General features: G+C 43.5%; 1 protein-coding gene across 2 annotated transcripts in view; it reads right to left on the bottom strand.

Moving 5' to 3' along the window:
• Nucleotides 1-19,168, bottom strand: part of LOC137382805 (solute carrier family 2, facilitated glucose transporter member 11-like) — an 84,575-nt gene that overhangs the window by 22,003 nt on the left and 43,404 nt on the right. For both annotated transcript variants that reach the window (XM_068055237.1, XM_068055238.1), the window contains 3 exons: nt 14,348-14,496; nt 9,722-9,909; nt 115-225 (listed from right to left, as the gene is read on the bottom strand). In XM_068055237.1, the coding sequence (XP_067911338.1) occupies nt 115-225; nt 9,722-9,909; nt 14,348-14,496 (448 nt within the window). The remainder of the gene's footprint in view (nt 1-114; nt 226-9,721; nt 9,910-14,347; nt 14,497-19,168) is intronic.

Here is a 19,168-nt window from a genome sequence, read left to right as displayed (position 1 = left end):
TGTGGGAAACAAAGGAATTTGCAACAAAAGAAATAATAAGCAAATAAGCTAATAAATGAATCACAAGAGAAATTGTTACATGGTGAAACAAAGGGTAATTAAAACAGTACTTACACTTGTTACTGTAGTGATGAACTCACAGCACCCAGTTCCAATAGTGGCATACTGGATCTTTTCATTGGGAATTCCTGCAGCACGAAACACGTATACAGCATAGAAATATGACTGGTGGGAGAAAAAGGCATCAAACACTCAGCCCAACAAAATATACACAGGGTCTTTAATACACGGAATATGCAGTAAGTAGATATAATACATGTAAACACACGACCTGCTGTTCCCTGCATAATATAATACAATACACAGTCTGCTATTCTCCGGGATCTACATTGTGCTACATAATATACACAGGACCTGATATTCCCAGTGATATACAGGGATACATAAGGCCTGCTATTCCTGTGACATACAGGCTGCTGTTATACGATACACATGCAGCTGATGTCCTGTCGTCTTATTCTCAGGTAGTCAGAGTTTTGAAGCATGTTTGTAATGTTTAGTTGCCAAACTGACCTGTCCCTTTAAGGCCATTCCTCATTTCTAAATAGAAATGAAGGTAAATTAGTTGCTAATAAATATTAGAATTTTCTGTCGATGGATAACTGTTTGGATCTATGCCTTGTTATGCCAAACACTTCTCCAAATAATTTCAATGTCAGAAACAGCAGCCGCAAATAACTGGGCTTTTTTATCTGTAGACTTTAAGATTGTTCAGTTGTGCTTGGCATCTTACAGATAGTATAATGTGTGAAGTGAGAACAAAGAACAAAGAACAGTACAGCACAGGAACAGGCCATTCGGCCCTCCAAGGCTGCGCCGATCTTGATGCCTGCCTAAATTAAAACCTTCTGCACTTCCAGGGCCCATATCCCTCTATCCCCATCCTATTCATGTATTTGCCTCTTAAACGTCACTATTGTACCTGCTTCCACCACCTCCCCCGGCAGCAAGTTCCAGGCACTCACCACCCTCTGTGTAAAGAACTTGCCTCGCACATCCCCTCTAAACTTTGCCCCTCTCACCTTAAACCTATGTCCTCTAGTAACTGACTCTTTCACCCTGGGAAAAAGCTTCTGACTATCCACTCTGTCCATGCCGCTCATAACTTTGTAAACCTCTATCATGTCGCCCCTCCACCTCCGTCGTTCCAGTGAAAACAATCTGAGTTTATCCAACCTCTCCTCACAGCTAATGCCCTCCAGACCAGGCAACACCCTGGTAAGCCTCTTCTGTACCCTCTCCAAAGCTCCCACGTCCTTCTGGTAGTGTGGCGACCAGAATTGCATGCAATATTCTAAGTGTGGCCTAACTAAAGTTCTGTACAGCTGCAGCATGACTTGCCAATTTTTATACTCACATTTGTCCGGATTAAACTCCATCTGCCATTTCTCTGCCCAAGTCTCCAACCGATCTATATCCTGCTGCATCCTTTGACAATCCTCATCACTATCCGCAACTCCACCAACCTTTGTGTCGTCCGCAAACTTACTAATCAGACCAGCTACATTTTCCTCCAAATCATTTATGTATACTACAAACAGCAAAGGTCCCAGCACAGATCCCTGCGGAACACCACTAGTCACATCCCTCCATTCAGAAAAGCACCCTACCACTGCTACCCTCTGTCTTCTATGACTGAGCCAGTTCCGTATCCATCTTGCCAGCTCACCTCTGATCCCGTGTGACTTCACCTTTTGTACCAGTCTGCCATGAGGGACCTTGTCAAAGGCTTTACTGAAGTCCATATAGATAACATCCGCTGCCCTTCCTTCATCAATCATCTTTGTCACTTCCTCAAAAAACTCAATCAAATTCGTGAGACATGACCTCCCCTTCACAAAACCATGCTGCCTCGCTAAAAAGTTTGTTTGTTTCCAAATGGGAGTAAATCCTGCCCCGAAGAATCCTCTCTAATAATTTCCCTACCACTGACGTAAGGCTCACCGGCCTATAATTTCCTGGATTATCCTTGCTACCCTTCTTAAACAAAGGAACAACATTGGCTATTCTCCAGTCCTCTGGGACGTCACCTCTAGCCAATAAGGATGCAAAGATTTCTGTCAAGGCCCCAGCAATTTCTTCCCTTGCCTCCCTCAGTATTCTGGGGTAGATCCCATCAGGCCCTGGGGACTTATCTACCTTAATGCTTTGCAAGACACCCAACACCTCCACGTGAGAGATCTGGAGTGTTAGATAATTGCATTTTATGTAAGACAGATAAGATGGAGGCATGAGGGTTCCAATTTCCTGTGACACACAGGGTTAGTTGGATTGTTAAATGGATCCAAGTCAAACAGTGAAAAATGAAACTAGACACACATCCTTTTTTTGATCGTCAGTTATTTCACAGAATGCAGCATTCTGTTCACCCACCACCCTTCTGTGGAGGTTGGAGACTCAATTGACTTCAGGCTGAATTCGGTGGTCACGCGACTTTCTTTTGGTGGTCTGGAGGCTTCTGGTTTGAAGGTTCTCCGGGAGGCAGCAATGCAGCTGATTTCCTTCAGGGTGGGGAGAGGGTGTTTCTGTCTGTTCTTTCCAGAAACTTCTCTACTCACTAACACCACCCTCAGGCTTAAGTAATTAAGCACAGTGAGCATCAATCAGTGAACATACTAACACAATAAAATACAGATTAATTAAACCACTGAACACTACAGTCTGCAGTCGGGAATATGCCTCTGTGTTCATGATCAGCAGGCAGAGTTCGAAATTTGCAAGGTTTGAGTGGTTCATCTCCACCAGTTTAATATTCAGGTTTCCAGCCGGTGGATTAAAAATATCATCATTCGACCTAGCATGTTTACGTATCAAGGTGCTTATCCAATTACCTTTTGAAAGCTACATTTGAATCTGCCTCTGCCATACTCTCTGGCAGTGCATTCCAGATCCTAACCACTCGCTGTGTAAAAAGGTGTTTCCTCATGTCACCATTGTTTCTTTTGCCATTCACCTTAAATCAGTGCCCTCTGGTTCTTAACATTTCAAGCCAATGAGAATAGTTTATCGCTAACTACTCAGTCTACACATCTGATGATCTTGAGCACCACGATCAAATCTCCTCTCAACCTTTTATTCTCCAAGGAACACAACCACAGCTTCTCCAATGTCCTCTTGAAATCTATCACTATCCTCCTCACAGTTCACAATACTTCCAAGTTTTGAGTCATCTGCAAATTTTGAAATTATGCCCTGTATACCCAAGTCTAGTTCATTAATAAAGATCAAGAAAAGCAATGGTCCTAGTACCGACTTCTTGGAACCCCAGCCTAGACCTTCCTCCAGTTCGAAAAACAACTGTTCTTCGCTACTCTATTTCCTGTCACTCAGCCAACTTCATACCCATGCTGCTTCTTTTATTCCATGTGTTTCAACTTTGCTGCCAAGCTTATTATGTGGTACATTATCAAACAGCTATTGGAAGTCATGTACAACACATGTGTATGTATATATATGTATACATTCATTTAGGCTGCGTTCATCCACTGTAGGATGTAACCCTCCTCATGCCTTTTCCATTTATCTGTATCCCTTGCAGTTTTCGTCCATGTGGTTCCAACATAAGATATTATGGCATCTCTCCGCCTTCTTCTTGGTCTCCCACTTCTTTTTCACGTTCTTGGCTCCCACTCCCATCCTTTTGTCCGTCTGTTATCATTTCTTCGAGCAACATGTTCAGCCCATCTCCATTTGGCTTCTTTTATCTTCTGAATGATATCATAACTCTGGTTTTCTGGTCAATTTCATTACACTTGATTTTATCACGAATGTAGATGTGTCACATTTGCCTTTCCATTGCTCTCTGAGCTGTACACAGTTTTTGTTTTATAGGTCTTGTAGTTGTCCATCATCCCGCCCCTTATGTCATGGGCGGTAGCACACACTGATCATACACCCTCCTCCTTAATGCCAGTGGTATTTTCTTATCACACAGAATATTTCTGTATCTCCCAAAACAACTCTATCCTGCCCTAATCCTACTCAGTACCTCTTGATTTATACAATCCTCCATCTTAAACAGAGGAGATTTACAAGAATGTTGCCAGGGCTTGAAAGTTGCAGCTATGCGGAAGGATTGGATTGGCTTGGCTGGGATTGTTTTCCTTGGAACAGAGGAGGCTGAGGGGTGACTTAATTGAGGTGCACAAAATTATGAGGGGCCTAGAGTAGACAGGAAGGACCTGTTTCCCTTAGTGGAGAGATCAGATACCAAGGGCACAGATTTAAGGTGACTGATACAAGGATTAGAGAGGACATGAGGAAAAGCTTTTTCACCCAGAGGGTGGTGGGTGTCTGGAATTCATTGCCAGGTGGAGGCAGAAACCCTCAACTCATTTAAAAGGTACCTGAAGTGCTGTAACCTGCAAGGCTATGGACCAGGTGCTGGAAGGTGGGATTAGATTGGGCAGCTAGTTTTTTCAGTCGGTGCACACACGATGGGCTGAATGGCCTCCTTCTGTGCCATAATTTTTCTATGGTTCTAAACATTTTGGTCCAGATGTTTGTATTCAGTCACTTTTTCAATTTCTTGGTCTTCAATTTGTATGGTACCTTCTGTCTTAAAAGTTTGTCATATACTTTGTTTTGCCTTTCTACATTTTAAGTCTAATATTTTTACTGTTTTTATTTCAGTTATTTAATTGTACTTCCAGGTCTTTAACAGTTGATGTAATTAGTGCAACATCATCTGCAAAGCGTAAGTTTGTTAGTTTTTCTCCATCAATATTTAATCCCCTCTCATCTAAGGGCATCTTTTAAAATATGTCTTTCATTACTGTGGTGAATATTTTTGGTGAGGTTGTATCCCGTTGTCTCACTCCTCTTTCAATATTTATCAACTGTGTTACGTCTTTGTCGATGTGTATTCTGGTCGTTGTGTAAATGTCCTCTATGATCTTCACATATCCCTCATTTATTCCTGTTTTCCTTGAAGCTATAAATAAATCTGTGTTCCACTGAATCAAATGCCTTCTCAATGTCAATAAATTCAACACACTGGTTCAACTGATATTTGTTTGCCTTCTCAATGAGTTGGTTCATTGTATGTAGATGGTCTGTTGTAATGTATTCTTCCCTAAACCCCACCTGTTCACTCGTTTGGTATTAGTCTGTTATCTTTATCCTATTTTGAATAATTTTAGTTAGAATTTTGACTTCTGTGGAATAAATCAATGGCATCCATAAAAACCTGCATCTTAGGGACCAGAGACTAAGAGTGAGACAACCCCAACAGAAACCTCTACTGACAACATGTCTTGCCAGCACGTCAGTATATGGTAGAAATCCCTCATGCAATGGAAATCAAGAAAAGGCCGTAAAGCCCATGGCCAAAATGGGTATCATACAAGTGATAAATTGTAAAGTCAACACGCAGAGGAACAATCTCAAAATGAAGTCCTGAAGTCAAAGCTGCTAGGAAACTCTGGGACAGAAAAGAGTAGAGATTGGACAAAGCAAATTTCATTTATGCACCTATCATTGTCATCAGTCCCGCGAAAGGAGTAATGACATCTGCCAGTGCTCATGATTTGTGTGTCCTCAGGTGAATCAGCAGGCCAATCCTGGAACCACAGGTCTTTGTGCAGAGAGGACAAGTATTGCCCTGAGGAAGGAAGTTCTCGAGCCAGGATCCTGCTCTCTCTCCTTCCACTTGTGATGCTTCTCTGCGGCAGACTTTATGGGAACCGTTTCCAACAGTGTTGTGGCTTGTTGGATTAGGTGTCGCCACATGGCATGGTTAGCGGCAAGTTTCTCCCATGCAACGATGTCAATTTGTCCCCTTTTTAATGAAGCATTAAAACATTTTCTCTGTCCTCCTGGAGATCGGGTGCCATCCTTAAGTTGCGAAAAGAGGATCTGTTTCGGAAGCCGATTATTTGGCATGTGGATGCAAAGTCCAGACCAGCGGAGCTGATTTCACATGATCATGGTTGCGATGCTGCAGGAATTCTTTGGGAAGGATGTTGCAGTTTGTTCGCTTGTCTTCCCACTTGGCTTTGAGTATCCCACAGAGACACAGCTGGTGAAAATTCTCCAGTGACTGGTGGTGCCTTTGGTAGATGAAAGTTTCTCTGCCATATCGAAGCGTGGTGGCAATAACAGCATTGTAGATAAAAGCCTTTGTCCTCTTATGGCAATCTCTGTTGTCCAAGACATGGTTATGCAATTTTTGGAAGGCTGCACTGGCACAGCCAATTCTATGCTGGATCTCATGGTGACCTTTTGAGAAAGGTAGCTGCCAAGATATGGGAAGTGTTGAAAGACTTCTAAAATCTCCCCATCAATAACAATAGTTGGAGATGTAGGTGTTTGTCTGGAGGAGGGCTGGTGGAAGATTTTGACCTTGCTGATGTTGAGTGAGAGACCAATCATTTTGTATGTGGAATTGAAGAGGTTTAAGGTGGTCTGAATGTTACTTGCAGTATGGGCCACAACTGCAGCATCGTCGGCACACTGTAAGTTGTGAATGTGCTGGAGAGTCACTTTAGTTTTGGCTCTCAGCCTATTAAAGTTGAAAAGCTTTCCATCGAGTCAAAACTCAATCATGACCCATTGTGGAAGTTGGTCATGAGTGAGTTCCATGACCAGGCTGAGGTAAATAGTGAAGAGAGTTGGTGCAATCACGCAGCCTTGCTTGATGTCCATTCGGATACAAAAGGGCTTGTTCTCCAATCCATTGCAAAAAATGGGTTGCTGTTAAAGCGTCATGCAAGAGTCGCAGAATACTAATATATTTTGCTGGACATCCAAGTCTCTGGAGGACTTTCCAAAGAGCTTTGCGGTTGATGGAATCGAAGGCCTTTGACAGATCAATAAAGGTCATGTAGAGCTCTTTGTTTTGTTCCAGGGACTGTTCTTGGATTTGCCGAGCGACAAAGAATCATATCTGTGGTTCTCCTGGATGGCCGGAAATCACACTGTGTCTCCGGAAGTATGTCTTCACTCACCGGTAGGTGGTGATTCAGGAGGATTCGTGTGAGAATCCTCCCCAATGTGGACAGAAGGGATATGCTCTATAGTTCCCACAAATTGATGTATCACCTTCCTTGAAAGTGAAACAATGATTGAATTATGGAAATCAGGAGATAATACCTATTCTTCTCAGATTTGTATAAAAAGGTCTGAGAGTTTGAGCAATAGTTCATGACCACCAGCTTTCTAGATCTCTGCAGGAATATTGTCCGGACCACACGCCTTGTTATTCTTCATCTGTTGGATAGCCTTTTGCATCTCTGTGTTGGCAGCAAACAGAAATAGGATCTCTTAGCCTGTTGAGGGACTTTTATTTCTGATACCGTTGACTCCTGATTGAGAAGGTTCTGGTAGTGATCCTTCCAACAGTCTTGGATAGCTACATCATCGTTGAGAAAAGTAATGCTGTCTTCAGCTTGGAGGGGAGAGGGCCCATTTAATATTGGTCCGTAGATGGTCTTGGTGGCCTGGAAGAAGCTGCACATGTCATGCAGGTTTGTGTAACATTGGATTTCATTGGCCATCTCTACCCACCACTTATTCTTGATGACAAGTATCATTCTCTGAGCTTCAGATTTGAGTAGTAAATATTCTTCTCATTTCTGTCGGGTGATTTTGACACATAATGAAGGCTTGGCGCTTCCGATCAAGAATTTTGCATATTTCTTTATCATTCTCGTTGAACCAGTCTTGGTGCCTGTGAGATTCAAACCCGGTGGTCTGGCTGCATGTCTATTGGATAACAGATCTGATTTTGTCCCAAAGCCCTTCCACAACTGGCATCATTGGAACCTGTGAGAGCAAGACAGGAAGAAAGATGCACCTGGAATTGTTCTCTTGTTTTTATATCATGGAGAATATGCTTGTTAAAACCGCTCCTGGACTTCTTTGAGGATCTTCGGTGCTTAGATGCCAGGGGTATGCTCATGCTGAAGCATACAAGTCTGTGGTCTATACAACAGTCATTTGTACTCCGCATGGCTCAGGTGATGTGCACATCCTTCCTATCCCAGGCTCAGACAATAACATAGTCCAGGAGGTGCCAATGCTTGGATTGGGAGTGCTTCCACGTTTTCTTACATTTACCTTTCTGACGAAAGACTGTGCTTGTGATGGTGAGCCCATGTTCAGTGCACTCGGTGAGGAGAAGACTGTTGGCAATTGAATTCCCCATTCCTTCTTTCCTGACGTGTCCTTCCAGATGGTGTAGTTGCGTCCAGATCTGGCATTAAAATCTCCCAATAGAATCAGTTTGTCTTGTTTTTGGACATCTGGCAACACAGAATCCAGATCTGCATGGAACTGTTCTTTGGTTTTATCAGTAGAATCGAGTGTGGCAGCATAAGCACTGATGATGCAGCCCATTAGCTGCCACTGAGTTGAAGGTGTAGGGTCACGAGCCGCTCGTTAATACCAATTGGAAGTTCTGTAAGTATATCAGCGATTCTATTTTTGATAGCAAACCCAACTCCGTGGATGTGGTGATTCTCCTCTGGTTTCCCCTTCCAGAAGAAAGTGTATCCTCTTCCTTCCTCAGAGAGTCCCATTTCACTGAAAGGTACATCATCAAAGTTATATCTCGCAAGCTCCCAAGAAACTATGGCCGTTCTCTTTTCAGGGCATTCACTGCTCTGATTGTCAATAAGGGTGCACACATTCCAAGAACAGAAATTCAAGCATTTTATTGCTTGTGTGTGTTTTCAACCGCAAAGGGTGGTGATCACACCAGGTGCAGTTTCCCAGCCAGGTGCAGTTTCCCAGTCAGGACTGTTTGGGACAGCCTATGTTTGGGGCACCTTTTCTAGCCCATTCCTCAAGTGAAGTGAGCAGAGGGATCCTAAAAAGGGCAGCTCAGTTGTGGAGGCTGCTGCCGGAGAGCTATTTCTGTCCCAATTCCAAGAGCTCAGCAACCATCAGGCAACCACCGCCTACATGCAGATTTGTGACTAGAGACCTCCAGGTTCACAGCCTTGCCTCCAACATCACTTGTCCATCACCGAAGGGCTGTTTGGTGTCCCTAGCACAGGACTGCATGTGTCTTCTTTTAAAGTGAGGAAGTCGGTGCGCAGCTGACAACGGCACAATCTTGATGGATTGGCAATCTTTACCCAAAGGCATGGCAAGCCATGACGACTGGTGAGTGTCCATCCCACTGCAGCCTTCATCTGACTTTATGGCCGTTGATCTACATATGGAAGGATTAGAGGAGCATCATAGGTCTAGCAGAAACAAGAAGGGAAGGAGGTATAGAAGAGATTCAAGGAGGTTCATGGTTGTACTATCGAGGAAAAACAGAAGACAATAAAGAAGCAAGTTGGATTCCTCATACACCCCAAAATGATAGACTATGTTATACAAGACAGTAGTTACTCAGAGAGAGTCATCTCACTTCAAATACAGTTGACAGGAAAGGAGGATTTGTATATAGTCCAAGACCCCCACGTGTCTCTGCTCCTGCACCCTCTTTAAGATTTAATTCATCATTTAATTTACAATGCCTCTTCGGATTCTTACTACCAAAATGTTTCATGAAATGTAGTCACAAGAACGAAGTCCAGAACAGGATTGGAAAAATTAAGGCTCAGTTATTAATGCCTTCCACAACACATTCTAATGAAGGTTTACACTGACACTACTTGCTTTTTACATTTCCCAGTGTGAAGCCTTCAGTGTTCTCAGTCTTACTTACTGAGTCGTTCCCACATAACTGCATAGCACTGCTCAGCACCAAGGTGATGATCAACTGCCACCGGACGGAACGGTCTTGGAACAAGTCCCACAGTCGCTTTGCACTTTGACCTTTCAGCAAAGTTTGCTCCTCCAGCAGTTCATCCATTTCTATGTTGACATCAACATCACCACGTAATCTCTTCAATGCTGCGGAAACAAAAAGGGTGATGCCATTGGCAACAAATTGGAAACGTGTATGGTCTGACAGATTCACCAATAGCTGGGTCTGCATATCTCTCACATAATAAAAACTTCCAGTGTTCCACTAGCCCTTGTTACATATAACTACTGAATTTTCTATATTATTTTGTTTCCCAATTCTACACCACCTCCAACTTTTCTCCATTGATAATGCATTGGATATTAGGATAGAATATCTCCCCACAATGCTGAGAGGATACAGCACCACCAAGGAAGATCACAGGTTTGATATCTGGTCAGAGCTGAGTTATAGAATACCAACAGAGGAGCAGTAGTGTTCCACAATTGCTCTCTTTGCACCTAGGCTAAGGGGAGAAAATCAGACAGCCAGTGCTCCTGCTCCTAATTAATATTAGGAACATAGGAACCGGAGTAGGCCATTCATTCCTTGAGCCTGTTTCATCATTCAATTACAATGTGGCTGATCTGTATCTTAACTCAATTTACAGACCTTGGTTTGCAACACTGCAAAACTCTGTTTTGAAATTTTCAATTGATCCCCAGCCTCAATAACTTTTGGGGGAGAGTGTTTGGTGCAGTGGTTAGCACCACAGCCTCACAGCTCCAGGGACCCGGGTTCGAGTCTGGGTACTGCCTGTGCGGAGTTTGCAAGTTCTCCCTGTGACCGTGTGGGTTTTCGCCGGGTGCTCCGGTTTCCGCCCACAGCCAAAGACTTGCAGGTTGATAGGTAAATTGGCCATTGTAAATTGCCCCTAGTGTAGGTAGATGTTAGGGAATATGGGGTTACTGCAGGGTTAGTATAAATGGGTGGTTGTTGGTTGGTTGGCACAGACTGGGTGGGCCGAAGGGCCTGTTTCAGTGCTATATCTATAATAAAATAAAAAAACTTCCAATACCCTTTGTGTGAAGAACTGCTTCCTGACATCAAATTTTAATGGCCTAGTTCTAATCTCAAGGTAATAACCCCTTGTTCTGGTTTCCCACACCAGGGGAAATAGTTTCTCTCTATCTACCCTCAAATCCTTTAATAATTTTAAACTTCTCAATTAGATCACCCCTTAACTGTATATATTCAAGGGAATAGAGCCTAGTCTATGCAATCTGTAATCATAATTTAGCCCTTTTAGCTCTGGTATCATACTGGTTAATCTGCTCTGCACCCACTCCTAGGCCAATATACCCTTTCTGAGGTGGGTTCCCAGAACTGAACACTGAATTCCAGATGGGATCTAACCAGTGCTTTAGAAAAGTCAGCACAATTCAGTGGCCATTGTTGGGAAATCAGAAATAGGAGCAGGAGTAGATCATATGGCCCTCCAGCCTGCTCCGCGATTCAATACGATCACTGCTGATCTTCTGCCTCAACTCCACTTTCCTGCCTGCTCCCATATCGCTTGATTCCTTAAGAGACCAAAAACCTTTCTATCCCAGCCTAAATATATTCTACAATGAAGCATCCACAACCCCCTGGAGTACAGAATTCCAAAGATTCGCAACCTACTGAATAAAGAAATTTCTCATCTCATAGAGTTATAGAGCACAGAAACAGGCCCCTCAGTCCTAAATGATCAACCCCTTATACTGAGACTGTGCCCCACTGCTGCAGATTCCTGAACCAAGGGAAACAATCTCTCAGTGTCTACCTTGTCAAGCCCCTTCAGAATCTTATAAGGTTCAATGAGATCACCCCTCATTCTTCTAAACTCCAGACAGTAAAGGCCCAATTTACTCAGCCTCTCACCACAGAATAACCCTCTCACCTCAGGAACCAATCTAGTGAAACCTTGCTGTATCGCCATCAATGAAAGATTGTAAACAGCTGAGGCCCCAGCACTGATCCCCACGAGTTACAGCCTGCCAATTTGAAAATGCTCATGTATCCCTACTCTCTGCTTCCTGTCCGTTAACCATTCCTCTACTCCTGCTAATATATGACCCTGAACTCCATGAGCCCTTCTCTTGTGTATTCACCTTTTGTGTAGCACCTTATTGGATGCCTTTTGGAAATCCGTCTACTGGCTCCCCTTTGTCTACCCTCCTATTTACATCCTGAAAAAACTCTAATAAATTTGTCAAATGCAATTTCCCTTTCATAATACCATGTTGACTTTGTCTGATCGTACTTATTTCAGGCGAGTTTAGTCTCATTCTACTTTTACCCTTATCATCAACTTTTTGGTCGCTGTTTGCTGGTTTTTAAAACACTCCCAGTCCTCAGGCTTACAACTATTCTTTGCAACATTATAAGCCTCTTCTTCTAATCTAATACTATCTTTAACTTCCCTAAGTAAACCATGGCTGAGTTTTAGTTTTTAAGTGGAATTTTTGTTGAACATTTTGAATTTTTTCTTTAAATGTTTCCAACTGTCTATTTACTACCATACCTTTTAGTCTATTTACCCAATCAACCTTAGCCAGCTTCCCCCTCATACCTAAGTAATTGGCTTTGTTCAAATTTAAGTTTCTTGTTTGGGACTGGAGTATGTCGCTTTCAAACTTAATACGGAATTCAATTGTATTGTGATCACTTTTTCCCAGAGGATCTTTTACTAAGTGATTACTAATTAAACCTGCCTCATTGCACGATACTAGATCGAAAATAGCTTTATCCCGCATTGGTTCCAGGAAACTGTTGTGGAAGTATTCTACAAACTCATCTTCCAGACTACCTCTGCCAATTTGATTTGTCCAGTCTATATGAAGATTAAAGCCCTCCATGATTATTACATTGCCTTTGTTACAAGCTCCAATTATGTCTTGTTTAATGCTCTGTCCAATGGTATAACTGCTGTTTGGGGACCTATAAACTACTCCCACCAGCATTTTCTGATCTGTGTTATTCCTAATCTCCATCCATACTGATTCTACTTCCTGATCTTCCGAGCCAAGATCTTTCTCATTACTGTCCTTATGTAACACTTTACTATCAGGGCCACTCCTCCTCCTCCTCTTCCATTCTGCCTGTTGTTACGACTGAGGCAGAAGGTGTGCACCATTTCTCCCATCTCACTTCTCCACAGGTCACAACAAATATTTAAATTTTCCCACTTACCGATCTTTTTCCCAGAATAAAACACACCAACCAGGTTTCTTTAATAAACAACTAAATTATCAGTTTATTATAAACAAGTCTTAACCAGTAATGAAATGAAGCTTAAGCACACAGACTGAAATATTACAGTTCCCTTTTTACCTTAGCCCCTCACTTTCAAACACACACGCACGTGCACACACACCAGTTAAACGGAAACATAAAAGGGATTTTTGTTTCAAGCTCTATTACAGACATAAAAAGCTTCAGCTGAATACTTGCTCATTCTTGAAGAAACAGCAGATATGTTGTGTTCCAAAACTGGCATAGAGTCCGGCCTTTGAGTACACGTAGACAGGTCACTGGGATCTTTAAGAACAGTTCTTTTCAGACGGCATCGAGAATTAATTTAGCAGGCTTTTCTTCAAAGACAGGAGATGAGATGAGTTGACTCAGTGGACTTCACAGGATCTTTTAGAGAGGTGCTGGAAAGCTGAGCTGGGTTGTGGTCTTCTCCCTTTCCTTCGAAGTTCTCTTCTCTCCTTGGAAGTTCTCTCCCATTTTATACAGTTCAACCCTAACTCAAAACAATTCAAAAGTGAAACCGACAACAGGAGGTCAACCTTTTGACCTCCATCAATCTTGACCTGTCACTTCTTTGTAAACAACTTCTCCCGGTGTCCAAAGTTCTCTGTTGTTTATTAATCTGAAAGTCAGGTGGTTTTCCGGAAAGGCTTGTTGTTGTTGCTGGAAGTCAGGTGGTTTCCCAGAAAGGCTTGTTTTCCTCACAAGACCTCTCAGTGCCCCTTTTAAAAACATTTCCAGGGACTGTTTTTCAAAGTCAAGTGGCCTTTACATGACCCCCTTTGAAAACCCCAAAGCTTAGCATTTCTTCAATTTTTCAAAAATGAATGCTCAAAAAATATATTTAACAAACACAGAGGCACTTTCGTAACACTGTCTTTTCGAAATGTTGTGAACCCTGGAATATTTTTTCATAGTCTTTGTTACCTTGTAGCCATGACTCTATAATGATGATTAGATCTAAACCATTTATTTCTATTTATGCCGCTAGTTCATCTATCTTATACATATCTGAATGTCAGATGAGGATGAGATAGGACACAGCAGTAACACCCCTTATAGTAAAACAGCCTGCCAACACTCACTGGCAAGGTGCATACGTGAAGAATGATACTTGGGTGGGGTGTCAGAGGGCTGTAGGCCCTTTTGGACCCAAGCTCCAGGAAGAGAACACTTTCTGTAGTGGAGCAGAGAAAACGGAAATAGTTTTGTCTGTCTAGCCACTGGGGTAACCTCTATTCTAGATATCTCCAGGATCCCTGAGCAGATGGCAAAAATATTCATTCTCTCTCTCTCTGAACCACTTACCCTTCATGCATAAGTTCTTGTTCTCCCTTTCAATCAGCAGGTACCTGGGGCTCTCTGGGCACCATGGCAGAGTGATGAGCTGGATCAGAGCTGGCACTGCACAGGACGCCAACAGTACAGGCCACAATTCTTCACTGCCCAATATCTCTCTGCAATTAGGATTATGATATGGTTCACTTCCTTACAAATCCACATTGCGCCACCAATACAGTCAACAAACAGAGTCAAGAATGGACAATGAAGTGAGCAGCAAAATATAGTACAATTCCCATCACTTACTCCGTGCATTTACTATTACCATAGAAATCAATAATAGTCAAAGTGAAGTGTAACAGAAATTGCGCAACAGGCAACTCATTATATTAAATGTATTATGAGAATCAAGTGTTACAGTATGCAACATTTTCAACATTAGGTAGATGGACATGCAATTGTCATCTACACTGACAGCTGCCGACACCATAAAATCTGAAATAACTGCACTCCATCGCACTATCAAAAATATTTTAAAAATCAGGTTGTGTGATGCAGGACTGCAATATAAACACAGAATAATGAAGGTCCTGAAATGAGTTACAGTTTGTTTGTAGAAGAGAATGTAAACTAAATTCTGAAGGTTGTTATGACCAGGTGAGAAGGGGGTGTAGGGTTCCCTCCCAGGCGACACCTGGTCTTACCGTAACAGGGTTTAATTTTAACCGTACCGTGCTTTTAGCTCCCCCTTGGTGAATCCTGGTTCACTGCTTTCCAATTGTAAGACAAAGAAACGAGCCAAACAGATTGTCTTAGGTTTAAAGAAAGAAAGAAAGTGATTCTTAAAAACGCAGCCAGCGGGGACGTCGTCCGACTGCGCCAACCTGCGCACATGCGCAAACAGGCTCCTGCTCTCTGCACGTGCGCTGCGTTCCACATTGCCAGGACTGGTTGGTGCATGCACGGATGATGTCATAACGTAAATTGCCAGGACTGGAACTCGCATGCCCAGATGACGTCATCGCATAACGCGGGAGAGAGAGAGGGGGTGTGGGGGAGAAGCGTGGTGGGGAGAGAGGGGAGGGCGCGGGGAGCGGCCAAAGATCTTGGCGGGTGCGCTCTCCTCCTGCCTCCTGGCCCATGTTCTTCGGCCATTCCCCTCCCCCTTTCCGGCCACTCCCCACCACTCCCCCTGCCCCGCCCGCTCTCTCCAGTCATTCCCCAGCCAGCCGATCTCTCCAGCCTTTGTGTGATTATTTGAGCAGTGTCATCTTTAGTCCTGGCAGCTGCCTGAACGTCGCTGACTGTGACATTTTAGTTGAACAGGCTGCATTTGCACATGTGCCAGTGCAGCACCACCTAGTGGCTGCGTTGTCAGCAAACGCAGTCTTAAAGAAAAAAGGTTGAACTTTATTAAACTTAAACTCTAACTCGGTTAACGCCTATGGCTATGTGATGCGCCCACACTGGCACGCATACGCGATACACACATAAAGAACAAAGAACAATACAGCACAGGAACAGGCCATTCGGCCCTCGAAGCCTGCGCCGATCTTGATGCCTGCTGAAACTAACACCTTCTGCACTTCCGGGGCCCATATCCCTCTATTCCCTTCCTATTCATATATTTGTCAAGATGTCTCTTAAACGTCGCTATCGTATCTGCTTCCACCACTTCCCCTGGCAGCAAGTTCCAGGCACTCACCAACCTCTGTGTAAAAAACTTGCCTTGCACATCCCCTCTAAACTTTGCCCCTCGCACCTTAAACCTATGTCCCCTAGTAATTGACTCTTCCACCCTGGGAAAAAGCTTCTGACTATCCACTCTGTCCATGCCACTCATAACTTTGTAAACCTCTATCATGTCGCCCCTGTACCTCCGTCGTTCCAGTGAAAACAATCCGAGTTTTTCCAACTTCTCCTCATAGCGAATGCCCTCCAGATCAGGCAACATCCTGGTAAACCTCCTCTGTACCCTCTCCAAAGCCTCCACGTTCCTCTGGTAGTGTGGCAACCAGAATTGCACGCAATATTCTAAGTGTGGCCTAACTAAGGTTCTGTACAACATGACTTGCCAATTTTTATACTCTATGCCCCGACCGATGAAGGCAAGCATGCCGAATGCCTTCTTGACTACCTTATCCACCTGCGTTGCCACTTTCAGTGACCTGTGGACCTGTACGCCCAGATCTCTCTGCCTGTCAATACTCCTAATGGTTCTGCCATTTACTGTATACCTCCCACCTGCATTATACCTTCCAAAATGCATTACCTCACATTTGTCCATTCAGAAAAACACCCATCCACTGTTACCCTCTGTCTTCTGTGACCGAGCCAGTTCTGTATCCATCTTGCCAGCTCACCTCTTATCCCGTGTGACTTCACCTTTTGCACCAGTCTGCCATGCGGGACCTTGTCAAAGACTTTACTAAAGTCCATATAGACAACATCCACCGCCCTTCCCTCATCAATCATCTTCGTCACTTCCTCAAAAAACTCAATCAAATTAGTAAGACACGACCTCCCCTTCACAAAACCATGCTATCTCTCGCTAATAAGTTCGTTTGTTTCCAAATGGGAGTAAATCCTGTCCCGAAGAATCCTCTCTAATAGTTTCCCTACCACTGATGTAAGGCTCACCGGCCTATAATTTCCTGGATTATTCTTGCCACCCTTCTTAAACAAAGGAACAACATTGGCTATTCTCCAGTCCTCTGGGACCTACCTGTAGCCAATGAGGATGCAAAGATTTCTGTCAAGGCCCCAGCAATTTCTTCCCTTGCCTCCCTCAGTATTCTAGGGTAAATCCCATCAGGCCCTGGGGACTTATCTACCTTAATGCTTTGCAAGACACCCAACACCTCCTCCTTTTTGATAATGAGATGACTGAGACTATCTGCACTCCCTTCCCTAGGCTCATCATCCACCAAGTCCTTCTCCTTGGTGAATACTGATGTAAGGTACTCATTTAGCACCTCGCCCATTTCCTCTGGCTCCACGCATAGATTCCCATCTCTGTCCTTGAGTGGGCCAACCCTTTCCCTGGTTACCCTCTTGCTCTTTATATATGTATAAAAAGCCTTGGGATTTTCCTTAATCCTGTTTGCCAATGACTTTTCATGACCCCTATTAGCCCTCCTATCTCCTTGCTTAAGTTCCTTCCTACTGTCTTTATATTCCTCAAGTGCTTCATCTGTTCCTAGCCTTCCAGCCCTTACAAATGCTTCCTTTTTCTTTTTGACTAGGCTCACAATATCCCGTGTTATCCAAGCTTCCCGAAACTTGCCAAACTTGTCTTTCTTCCTCACAGGAACATGCTGGTCCTGGATTCTAATCAGCTGACGTTTGAAAGACTCCCACATGTCAGATGTTGATTTACCCTCAAACAGCCACCCCCAATCTAAATTCTTCAGTTCCTGCCTAATATTGTTATAATTAGCCTTCCCCCAATTTAGCACCTTCACCCGAGGACTACTCTTATCCTTATCCACAAGTACCTTAAAACTTATGGAATTATGGTCACTGCTCCCGAAATGCTCCCCCACTGAAACTTCGACCACCTGGCCGGGGTCATTCCCCAATACCAGGTCCAGAATGGCCCCATCCCTAGTTGGACTATCTACATATTGTTTCAAGAAGCCCTCCTGGATGCTCCTCACAAATTCTGCCCCATCCAAGCCCCTAGCACTAAGTGAGTCCCAGTCAATATTGGGGAAGTTAAAATCACCCACCACTACAACACTGTTACCTTTACAACTTTCCAAAATCTGTCTACATATCTGCTCCTCTACCTCCCGCTGGCTGTTGGGAGGCCTGTAGTAAACTCCCAACATCATGACTGCACCCTTCCTATTCCTGAGCTCTACCCATATTGCCTCGCTGCATGACCCCTCTGAGGTGTCCTCCCGCAGTACAGCTGTGATATTCTCCTTAACCAGTAATGCAACTCCCCCACCCCTTTTACATCCGCCTCTATCCTGCCTGAAGCTTCTAAAGCCTGGAATATTTAGCTGCCAATCCTGCCCTTCCCTCAACCAAGTCTCTGTAATAGCAACATCATATTTCCAAGTACTAATCCATGCTGACAGTGATAGAAAAGAGAAGAAATAAAGTGGAAAAGTTTGACGCAATCTCTGAAGACGGTTTTTGTTACGGTTCTTCGAGCTCGCCACAGAGTCCTTGATTGTAGGCAGATCTTGCTCTTCGTTTGGGCTCAGTATTCTTCTTAAACCTTGTTCACTGTAGGAGACCTTTCTCTCTTGGGGTTCATGTGTCTTCAGTGGATTTGGAGTCCCGTGAGAAAAAGATGGGAGCAGACAAACAAGTGAGGTCTTCATCAGTCCAGGAGCATACTGTAGTCTCTGAGTTGAAACTCTTTGTACAATTCAGCTTTTCAAGCAGGCTAGTCATGTGATCTGCTGGTCTGACCATGTCTGTTTGTGGATTCAGCCATCCCAGCAGTTATCCTGAAATTTGAGCTCCTTCACCCTCAATGCCTGGTGTTCAAAGTCCATTGTGGGTTAAATTGGATAAGGGAAGTAACCCCTTTGTCTCCACAAGCACTATCTGTTAATATGCAAATGTCTTCCCAGCCAAGGGCCTGGTGATTTTTTTTTTAAAACAAGTCCTTTCTTCATTTCAGCAACAGTTTTCAAATCAATATTCATATGACAAAAGTAATGTGCCTCAGTCTTGGCAGGTGGTGGGTCTGCATGACATGATTCTGTGACGGAAATCACACGTGACAAATAGAAAATATTAATTTTGTCGTATGGAACGTTGATGAGACTTTTTACCGGACATTATTAGAAATAACTTTTAAAAAGCAGAACAGAACAGCTAAAGATG

Source organism: Heterodontus francisci, chromosome 23 (genome assembly GCF_036365525.1).
Source record: "Heterodontus francisci isolate sHetFra1 chromosome 23, sHetFra1.hap1, whole genome shotgun sequence".
In the NCBI taxonomy this organism is placed as follows: domain Eukaryota; kingdom Metazoa; phylum Chordata; class Chondrichthyes; order Heterodontiformes; family Heterodontidae; genus Heterodontus; species Heterodontus francisci.
This window is presented reverse-complemented; position numbering and strand designations above follow the sequence as displayed.